At 41.7% G+C, this 11,521-nt stretch overlaps 1 protein-coding gene across 1 annotated transcript in view; it reads left to right on the top strand.

Annotated features, from left to right (window-relative positions):
- chrm3b (cholinergic receptor, muscarinic 3b) overlaps nt 1-11,133 on the top strand; it is a 39,998-nt gene extending 28,865 nt beyond the window's left edge. Inside the window, exon 2 of the mRNA XM_060939079.1 lies at nt 8,259-11,133. Coding sequence (XP_060795062.1) covers nt 8,290-10,023 — 1,734 coding nt within the window. The 5' untranslated portion in view covers nt 8,259-8,289 and the 3' untranslated portion in view covers nt 10,024-11,133. The remainder of the gene's footprint in view (nt 1-8,258) is intronic.
- Nucleotides 11,134-11,521: the final 388 nt, after the last annotated feature.

An 11,521-nucleotide genomic window follows, 5' to 3' on the forward strand; every position in this document is an offset into this window, starting at 1 on the left:
GCTAATACAGGGAATGGGGGTCGAATTACATTTTCACATGCAGCATGCATATGCAACTCGGAGTGAACTATGGTATTTCAAAAAGAGCCAGTATTAAACGTTTTTGGTGGAAGGGCACCTTTAACAAGATATATCGCTGGAACTATTTTATGTCACGTGAGCCATCCTTGGCCAATCCCTGCATGGGAATTTTTTGATGAAGGATATAATATACAACATGACGGTGCTCTAAAACCTGTAAAGTTTCCTTTATAACAATGGCATTCTGGAACCTGCGAAGTACACTACACAACATAACGATGTTTTGGAAACAACGGAGTGCACGATGCAATGTAAATGTCTTCTAGAAGCTGTGAAGTCCATTGTAAGAAGATAACATTCTAAAACGGTCAAGTGGTGGATCTGATTCACACATCTGACACGTCCTACTCTTTCTCCAACGCACACCCCTTTATAAGAGAGTCACATTTAGAGCCGAAGCAGTTCTTAAAGTGCAGTAGGGTAGAAAAAAATGGAGGTGTCCTGACCTCGATTTCTCCACGTGGGTGTAAATATCAGTTTCCATGTTTTAATCCAGAAGAGTAGTTGACTGGCTGCCAGAAGTTGTAAATGACAGTATGAGGCATGTCATGAGTTATGATGCATTGCATTGCTTTGGATGCCGAGAAGCTTATAGGGCTTTTAGACTCTGAGCTCTTTTACTGAGAGAAAGATTTCCTTTATATTAATTTCCCTCTCTCTCTCTCAGGCGGACTCCATTTTCCCCAAAGTACCTCTGTTGATAAGGCAACTGAACAATCTAATCACAATCTGAATTGATCTATGAAGTGGATCCATCAAGTAAAAACTGTGGACTCTTTGGTATAAACACAAATCTGATTAGGGTGGCACGGTGGTGTAGTGGTCATCACTGTCGCCTCACAGCAAGAAGGTTCTGAGTTTGAGCCCAGTGGCCGGCGAAGGCCTTTCTGTGTGGAGTTTGTATGTTCTCCCCGTGTCCGCGTGGGTTTCCTCCGGGTGCTCCGGTTTCCCCCACAGTCCAAAGACATGCAGGTTAGGTTAACTGGTGACTCTAAATTGACCGTAGGTGTGAATGTGAGTGTGAATGGTTGTCTGTGTCTATGTGTCAGCCCTGTGATGATCTGGAGACTTGTCCAGGGTGTACCCCGCCTTTCGCCCGTAGTCAGCTGGGATAGGCTCCAGCTCGCCCACGACCCTGCACAGGATAAACAGTTACAGATAATGGATGGATGGATGGATGGATGGATGGATGGATGGATGGATGGATGGATGGATGGATGGATGGATGGATGGACGGACAAATCTCATCTCATCTCATTATCTCTAGCCGCTTTATCCTTCTACAGGGTCGCAGGCAAGCTGGAGCCTATCCCAGCTGACTACGGGCGAAAGGCGGGGTACACCCTGGACAAGTCGGACGGACAAATCTGATTAAGAATTAGACATGAAATCAGAAAATGGAAAACCAGTAATAATTTGGGTATTATCAATATCAACAATTATAATAGTGTCCATTCCATTACAAACTCCCTCTTCCCTTACTTGTTCAGTCTTTCACATTGCAAAAAAGGTACAGTGCCTTGCAAAAGTATTCATCCCCCTTGGTGTTTGTACAGTTTTGTTGCATTACAAGCTGGAATTAAAATGGATTTTTGGGGAGTTAGTACCATTTGATTTACACAACATGCTGACCACTTTAAAGGTGCAAGGTATTTTTTTTTTTTTAATTGTAACACAAACAATATTTAGAGGAAAAAACAGAAATCTGGAGTGTGCATAGGTATTCACCCCCTTTCGTATGAAACCCCTAAATAAGAGCTGGTCCAACCAGTTCACTTCATAAGTTACATAATTAGTTCATTAAGATCCACTTGGGTGCAATCAAAGTGTCACATGATCTGTCACATGATGTCTGTATAAATCAACCTGTTCTGGAAGAACAGGTTGAATTTATACTCACCCTGTGTCCGAAATTGCTCACTTGTTCACTACTCCCTACATAGGGAATTTATATATATATATATCTCATCTCATCTCATTATCTCTAGCCGCTTTATCCTTCTACAGGGTCGCAGGCAAGCTGGAGCCTATCCCAGCTGACTACGGGCGAAAGGCGGGGTACACCCTGGACAAGTCGCCAGGTCATCACAGGGCTGACACATAGACACAGACAACCATTCACACTCACATTCACACCTACGCTCAATTTAGAGTCACCAGTTAACCTAACCTGCATGTCTTTGGACTGTGGGGGAAACCGGAGCACCCGGAGGAAACCCACATGGACACGGGGAGAACATGCAAACTCCGCACAGAAAGGCCCTCATCGGCCGCGGGGCTCGAACCCGGACCTTCTTACTGTGAGGCGACAGCGCTAACCACTACACCACCGTGCATACTTTACTATTTATTTTTATACTTTATTTGTTTTCCCCTCTTTTTCTTTCTATAACTCATAATGAGTCAACAGCACCTTCAATTTCGTTGTACCTTTGGAAAAGTGACAATGACAATAAAGACTTTATCTTATATTATATTGAGCTCACTGGTAAAATGAAAAAACACTTTCGGACACTACTCCACGGCGCTGTTATTTATGTCATTACTGTCGCACAATTAAAACGTGCCAGATCAGCCGGCTGGTGGGTTTTCAAACTAATAAATACATGCGTGTGTTTTTGTGATAAATCCATATTATACTGAGCGTATTTCCCACATTAATCAATACAAAGTACCTGCAGCTTTCAGTTCTTTTAAATCAAGGCTGAATACTTTCTTCTTTGCCGCTGCCTTTTATTAAATCACATTTGAGACTTTTAATTTGACTTCTTTCAGTGTGACCGCAATGCATGATGGGATATATTGCTTTGGTCAGTGACCATCGTTGTACACTGCTTTTCATGATGCCTTGTGGGATACTTTGAGTGCACTATATAGGGTGTAAATAATCCTCACTAAGGTTTTGGACAGCACTACCAAATGGCGACCTGACTATATAGTGAGTAGGGAGCGATTTCAGACACAGGGCCCGACTCTGCAACACTACTAAGCAAGCAACATGAAAACCAAGGAGCACTCCAAACAGGAGTCTTTTTCATCTTAATTGCACCTTTAACTCTTTACCCCTTAAAGCAGTTGCTACAGCCACCCTTGTATATGTATATACTGTTCACCCTGAGAACATATTTACAAGAAAAAAAAGTCTAAAGACAAGGTTTTGACAAGGTTTTAGACAAGGCATCATATGTCGTCATTATGGGATATGCACGGGGTCGTCATTAAGGGGTAAAGAGTTAAAGTTGTAGGCATGTTGAATAAATCAAATGGTGCTAACCCTCCAAAAATCCATTTTAATTCCAGCTTGTAATGTGACAAAACCGGACAAACACCAAGGGGGATGAATACTTCTGCAAGACACTAATGTAAAAACGACAATAAGATTAAAGCAAACGAAATATGATAATTAAAGCTGTCTTTTTCTTTTTAAACTTATTTCAAGCTTGGCAGCTCATTTCTAATTATACGCACATACAGTATTTCTAGAAAGAAATTAAATTACCTGCTCATAGAATAAGAAAGATTCAAGCTTGAAATTCATAAAAGGATCTCAAAACAGAGGGTGGTACATTGGTGTAGTGGTTAGCGCTGTCACCTCACAGCAAGAAGGTTCTGGGTTCGAGCCCAGCAGCCGGTGAGGGCCTTTCTGTGCGGAGTTTGCATGTTGTCCACGTGGGTTTCCTCCGGGTGCTCCGGTTTCCCCCAAAGACATGCAGGTTAGGTTAACTGGTGACTCTAAATTGACCGTGAGTGTGAATGGTTGTCTCTGTGTCAGCCCTGTGATGACCTGGCGACTTGTCCAGGGTGTACCCCGCCTTTCGCCCGTAGTCAGCTGGGATAGGCTCCAGCTTGCCTGCGACCCTGTAGGACAGGATAAAGCGGCTACAGATAATCGATGGATGGATCTCAAAACAGTTTAGTTTATAATCATCTCATGAGAGGAAATATTATAAATTTGTCCATGTTTCACTTGCTAAAACACCATTTTTGCAGTTTTCATTTATTTGTTTTGCCTCCTTCTCTACCACCCCCTTTTAATTCTTACACCCCTCTCTCTTTCTCTTTCTCCATCTTTCTTACCTTGTGTTCTCTTGGCTGTCCTGCTCGTACACTGCTCTCAAATCCCCTGTTGCTTCACCCGACATGGAACTTCATGTTCTCTCATTTCCGGCATCCTGACGCGACCTTTTTTTCTCCCTGCAGGTGGCTATTTATGTATGCCACTACTCAGGATTCAGCACATTTCCGGTGTGCAGCAACTCTCCTCCCTTACTACTCAGTGACAGATGAATGAGTTTTGCCTGCAGTGAAGATAAGGCAGCTTGATATTTATAATAAAACTTTATTAAAAAGATACTCAGTCCCCAGTCGATTTTCTAGCAAGAAAATGCGCAGCAGAAATGTGCACATCATTCTTAAGACTCACAATAAACTGTAACAGGTTTCATACCTGCCTGACTCAGTGTGTGTGGTTTGCTAACTGGCCAAATCCATAAAAGAAAAAAGTGTTCTTGTCACGTCTCATCATCATCCCATCATAGTGTGGCTGTGTTGACCCACCCTCCAACCGCCCGTGTACTTTCTCTTATGATTTTATTGACAGGAAATCCAGCCACGTTGCCTTTACTCATTCAAATTCAACTTCACACAAATCTCTTATGAGGTCAGATTGATGGAGAGAGAGAGCAATAAGTGTTAACTACAGGTTAGTTACAGATGATGTTAGCAATGTCCGAATGTCATTTTCCAGATTAAATAACACAATATCTCGAAATGTTCTACCAAAGAGCTGCAACTTAAAGCTTCTGACTGCAAAGTTGAATTCTGAGCAAAATGTTCTATTTCTATTGCTTTTGGAGTTTCGAGATGTTTCACTGCTGCACACACACACACACACACACACACACACCATGTATCCTATGTGTAAATGTTTTCATCTCATCTCATTATCTCTAGCCGCTTTATCCTTCTACAGGGTCGCAGGCAAGCTGGAGCCTATCCTAGCTGACTACGGGCGAAAGGCGGGGTTTGATTTGATTTTATTTGGCAATATAAATATATATGATAAAAACATACATGTACATATCGCCGAGGATGACACAAAAAGCATTAAAATACACTTATTTCCATTGTGGTCCTCAAGATGACAAGATGGTTGTGGCAAACTTGGCACGTAAAAATAATAAATTTGACAACGTAAATATTTAAATTATAAACATACTATAATTAAACTAATTTATCACTAGAAACAAAAATTGTATTTAAAAAAACATAATTAAAATTAACATAGTAGATACTCGTAAAATAATAAGTATTAGCCATTGTAAAAAATAAAAATTACTGTACAATTTTGGCACCTAATACATACATAACTAATAATAACTAAAATCGTTTATTTTCTTCATTCATTATTTTGGCCATTAGGTGTTCCTTTACACATTTTTTGAAAGTAAACTTTGAATCTATTTGTCTTACTTCGATTGGCAATCCATTCCAGCATTTAACACCACAAAATAAAAAAGAATTCTTTCCAAACCCATTCACCCTAGGGACAAAAAAAGCTGATTGACTCTGTCTTGTATTATGTGTTTGTGCTGCACTATGAAATTGACCTTTCAGGTATGAAGGAGCATTTCCACGCTTAATGTTAAACATATGATTTAGTTGGAGTTGCTCAACTCTATACTGTACAGGCAGCAAACCAACTTTGGAGAACTCTGCTACACCAATGTGTGCTCTGGGAGAGAGGTCTAATATGAACCTTATTACCTTATTTTGGGCAACTTGTAACCTTGACTTGCTCTTCTTAGTCAGACCATTGTACCAAGAAGAGCAAGCATAGTCAAAATGACACTGGACCAAGGCAGATACAATTAGCTTCCTGGTTTTCAGATTAAAATTTCGACAGTTCCGGTATAAAAATTTTGTTTTGGCGGAAGTCTTTGAGATCACTCTCTTCGCAATTAATTCGCCAGAGAGAGATTGATCCAGATTTACACCAAGATATGTAACCGACTGCCTTGGTCCAATGTCAGTCCCACCACAAGAAACCTGTATACTGTCACATTTGGCTAATTTTCTTTTGGACCCGAAAAGTATTGATTCTGTTTTACCAAGGTGTAAGGATAATTTATTGTCAACCAACCAGTCATGCACCTTGGCCATTTCATTACTGAGCCTTTCTTCAATTTTTACTGTGCTCCTGCCTGATACAAGTAGTGCAGAGTCATCGGCATATAATAAAAGCTTGCAATTGACTGCTGCCGGCATATCATTCACATATATGAGAAATAAAAGAGGTCCACACACAGGTCTATAATTACCAACTTCAGTTTTAGATTTTTTCTTGTATAGTGGAACCACTCGAGCAAGCTTTAAGTCATCGGGAACCTTGCTGCTACTGATCGACAAGTTTATAATGTGCCTCACTGGATGAGCAATAACATCCGCCCCATCTTTAAGAAATCTGGCTGGTAGGTTGTCTAGACCAGTTGCTTTACTGGCACTCATGGAAGTGAGAACTTTATATACTTGGTCAAAGCTGACTTCTTTGAGGCTAAAACGGTCACCAGATACATTCAACATTTACAGGGCGGCACGGTGGTGTAGTGGTTAGCGCTGTCGCCTCACAGCAAGAAGGTCCGGGTTCGAGCCCCGTGGCCGGCGAGGGCCTTTCTGTGTGGAGTTTGCATGTTCTCCCCGTGTCCGCGTGGGTTTCCTCCGGGTGCTCCGGTTTCCCCCACAGTCCAAAGACATGCAGGTTAGGTTAACTGGTGACTCTAAATTGACCGTAGGTGTGAATGTGAGTGTGAATGGTTGTCTGTGTCTATGTGTCAGCCCTGTGATGACCTGGCGACTTGTCCAGGGTGTACCCCGCCTTTCGCCCGTAGTCAGCTGGGATAGGCTCCAGCTCGCCTGCGACCCTGTAGAACAGGATAAAGCGGCTAGAGATGATGAGATGAGTTAAAGCTCCTTGCATTCGGCTGTTTTCCTGTTTCTGTAGGGCTGTACTGTTTGCCTGAGGAGGGAGGAAAGCGGTCCCAAAATGGAGAAAAGCAACCCTCAACACATCAAAATGATCGCATCTTGTTGGCATGATATTGTTCTTGTGAGACATCGGAAAATGTCATGCACAATAAATAAAAACAATTAAAATTTCAGATGATTTTGCAGTCAGCACCTTTAATTATGTTTCTAGACGGATTGTAACCTCTCAGGAAATGAACAAGTGCACTGATTATATGGGGGAAAAGTAAATCAGGTGCAGGTGAGACTGATCAGCATGCTAGATTGCTAGTATGATACTTTTGACTGAGTTACCAGAGGAATCATGGCTACGAAGGGTAAAATAAAAACAGATTTTAAAGCGAGTCTTTCTTTCTTTCTTTCTTTCTTTCTTTCTGTCTTTCTCACTCTTTAAAAGGGCCATCTCACCCGTCCCAGAATCCAACTCATTTTTTTTATTTACATACAGTCCACTGCATTTTGAAAGCATGTGGCTACTTTGCTAACTCTCTGTGCAGTAAAACCTCTTTAAATGCACTGTTAGTGATCCCTTAGAAACCCGTCTCAAATTTTTTTTTCTTCATCTGTGTGTCATACGTGGAAGCTATGATCAAAATCGACCTTGTTTTTTCTTTCCTTCGTCGCCACCCATGAGACGGCCGAGCCCAGTTCAGCTCCATTACAACTGAATAGCCATACAAAAAGGAATGGTTGAAAGAATTTAAACTATAGATCCTTTGACAAAATATCTTCAATTTCACATGACTATTTAAGATGTATGACCTAGAATGTTGCCGATTGGTTGTGGATCGTTTTTGGACTATCGCTGGCATCGAAAATGGTGACTCACTACTTGGCACAGAGGATTCTGGAAAGGATCCATCCCCAAAATGTTAGTTATCAAAATCTAAAAAGTGTACATATCTAAAAGTATATGTTACTTACTGCTTTACAGAGAGATATTTTTTAATCCATTTTTTTTCTTTCTGCAATACACTTCAGATTTGGAGTGGTAAGTCCTCTGACCTTTAGCCAAGCCCACTCAGAACATGGCATTTCGCCAATGGTGTCAGTTTAATCTCACCTTGTTGCTGGCAGTAACTTGCTGTTCTTTTTATTTGTTCATTAATTGTCTGTCTTTTTTTTACTAAACACTTACTGTTTCTCTCTGTCAGCTTTGTCCTCAGAATATGCCCAGGCATCACCATGAATCTGACACTGAGCTCCAAGCCTGGATTCTTCCTCACCAACAGTTCTCCGGGAATGAGAGATTATCCCGACATCGCCGTCATTCCTCAAGACTTCTGGCCAGAGGGTGACAGTCAACAAGCCAATGTCTCCATCCTGACATGGGGCACCAACCTGACCAGCTCCCCAAATGCCACTATCACACCCACTATGGTCTATGACCCCCTAGGTGGACACTCTGTCTGGCAGGTCATCATTATTGTACTACTAACAGGGTCATTGTCCCTGGTCACAATCATTGGAAATGTCTTGGTGGTTGTGTCGTTTAAAGTTAACAAACAGCTGAAGACAGTGAATAACTATTATCTGCTCAGCCTGGCATTTGCTGACCTCATTATTGGCATACTGTCAATGAATCTCTACACGACGTACATTATCATGGGCAGGTGGGCACTTGGAAACTGGGCATGTGACTTGTGGCTGGCTATTGATTATGTGGCCAGCAATGCATCTGTCATGAACTTGCTGGTAATCAGCTTTGACAGATACTTTTCAGTAACAAGGCCACTTACATACAGGGCCAAACGGACCACTAAAAGAGCAATGACCATGATTGGCCTTGCCTGGTTTATTTCCTTTGTACTCTGGGCCCCTGCCATCTTGTTCTGGCAGTACTTTGTGGGGAAACGAACAGTACCACCTGGAGAGTGCTCCATCCAATTTCTCTCGGAGCCTATTATCACGTTCTGCACTGCAATTGCAGCCTTCTACCTTCCTGTAACCATTATGACAGTTCTCTACTGGCAGATATATAAAGAGACAGAGAACCGATCCAAGGACCTGGCAGGGCTGAAGGGCTCAGGGAGCCAAGTCAAGCAAAGCACCGAAGAGGAATCTGCTGTAATGATGCCCTCAAGAGACAGCTCTTACAGTTGTGCCAACGACAGCCTAAACCAGCCTATTCAAAAGGACTCTGAGAAAAAGATAGTAAATAGTTGCCGCTTCTGGCTGCTGGGTCACAGTGGTAAAAAAGGTTGCAGCACTGGTGACCAAGAACACAGCAGCAGTGATAGCTGGAATAACAATGATGGTGGAGCATCAATAGACCAATCAGATGAAGAGGAACAGGATGAAGAAGGAGCCAATGCAACGGCTGTTTACTCCATCGTTGTGGACACATCTGAAGTGACGACAGATGGAAACGCTGGAACATCTAAGCAAGGACAGCTAAAGCCTGAAAACACTGCTGCAGAAAAACCTAGGAAAGGCTTTTCCAAAAACCCCAGCCAGTCCTTGCCCACTATGGACAACTCTAAGCCTTGTGGGAGCTCTTCTGCCTCAAAATCACCTTCAGTACCTCTGTCCTTTAAGGACGAAACTATGACAAAGGAATTGGTCTCCAAGGCCAAGACACAAACTAACAAGCGCAAGAAGGTGTCACTTGTCAAAGAGAAAAAAGCAGCACAGACATTAAGTGCCATCCTCCTTGCCTTCATCATCACCTGGACTCCATATAACATCATGGTCCTTGTAAATACGTTTTGTGATGACTGTATCCCTATGGGACTATGGGCTCTGGGATACTGGCTGTGCTATGTGAATAGTACAGTGAACCCTATGTGCTATGCACTGTGTAACAAAAACTTCCGCATCACCTTCAAAATGATCCTGCTTTGCCAGTGGGATAGACAGAAACAGAATAAGCCTCACCTTCAACAGAAGCCAGGAGTTGTGGCCTACAAGAAGAACTAACTAATGTAGAGGTCAAATTGAGACGTCAGATTTCAGAGCGTAGACTGTTATGAACTCCTGGGTCAACCGTTCATCGGGGCCAGTGTTTAGATTTCCAACATTAAAGCTTACAGACCATTTGTAGAAAATAGTTCCTGTATGGATATGTCTCGTTGGATAGGTCGGGTTCTTTACTTCCTAAAGCGGTTGTGCTTGAAACCCACTTTAAGAAGGACCTCCCCCCAACACACGCACACACACACACCCCGGCAAACCCCCACGTTGTTTGGTTCAACATCATAGAACCTTTAAGGGTTCCCTTCAGAGGGACAAGCTTTTGATTGACAACCCTTAAGGGTTCTAGATTGTACTTCGTTTCCCCTGTGTGTATTGCCTTCGGTGGTTGTCCAAAGGGCTGTTGAGTTTGAAACCATCGAAGTACGCTGTTAGAAAAGAGGTTTCCTCACGGGTCCTGTAATAGTTATAGCACTAAAATTATAAAGCGGTTCTACAGGGCCCACTGCAGAAAGCGATTGGTGCTTCACTCTAGAAGGACAAACCAGATAATCTTTTTGGGTTACTAGATCAAACTTTTTTTTTTTCTTAGAATGAATGTGATTGATTAGTGCCTCGATTCAAACTGTGTGTTGAAGGTCATATGGGGAGGAAAGGTTACACAGCCTCCTATTGTACCAGCCAAATGAGAGGTAAGTCAGCATGGCATTTTTTTTTTTTTAATCTTTGGTGTCAACCGTTGAAAAGAAAGTCATCATTTCTGCGCTGTATGCTGGTGTTTTGTTTCTGATATACTTGGCCGTTGTCTGTAGTCGTCATCACTGACGCATACTCCATAGAAAAAAAGGTTCTTGGGATAGTTTAGGGTTCTTTGCGTCTAAAAGGGGTTCCTGATTGAGAAACAGAATTTTGGGGGGTTCTTTAAAACCTTTAATGGTTCCTCCAATTGGCAAACCAAATCAATAGCAAGGGTTCTAGGTGTAACTTTTTTTTTCTTCGAAGTGTTTTGTAGTAGTAGTTAGTGTATTGTTCTCTCTCTGTTGTGTTTTATCAAAAATGCAGTGTTTTCCACACAGAAGTTGTTGTATGAAGCTGCTTATGTACTGTATGAATTGTATGAGGTGGTATTTATCAGATTTTCGACAAGTCAGTGCTTCTGTTAATGTCCTCATTACGCAGACTGCTGTTCATTCTGTACAAATCATTTTATATTTTTCAAACGTTTATTCAGATAAGGACTCTTTTAAGACGTATTTTGGGAGCACGTTTTGCAATAAAGACAAAATTAACTGTTTTCTTTCTAGAAAAAGAAAAGAAAAAGATATTTATATGAAAATTTATTCATGTTTGTTTGTTTGTTTGTTTGTTTGTTTGTTGGCGATAGATTGACCTAAAACATACTGGGGCTGTATTCTCAAAGAATCTTAAAGCTAGACGGCCTTTCGATTTCATAAAAACGGTGAAATTTAGTTCCGTCTGAAATGTGGTCATTGTGATTTATGTT

The sequence above is a fragment of the Neoarius graeffei genome, chromosome 14 (assembly GCF_027579695.1).
Source record: "Neoarius graeffei isolate fNeoGra1 chromosome 14, fNeoGra1.pri, whole genome shotgun sequence".
NCBI classification, from domain to species: domain Eukaryota; kingdom Metazoa; phylum Chordata; class Actinopteri; order Siluriformes; family Ariidae; genus Neoarius; species Neoarius graeffei.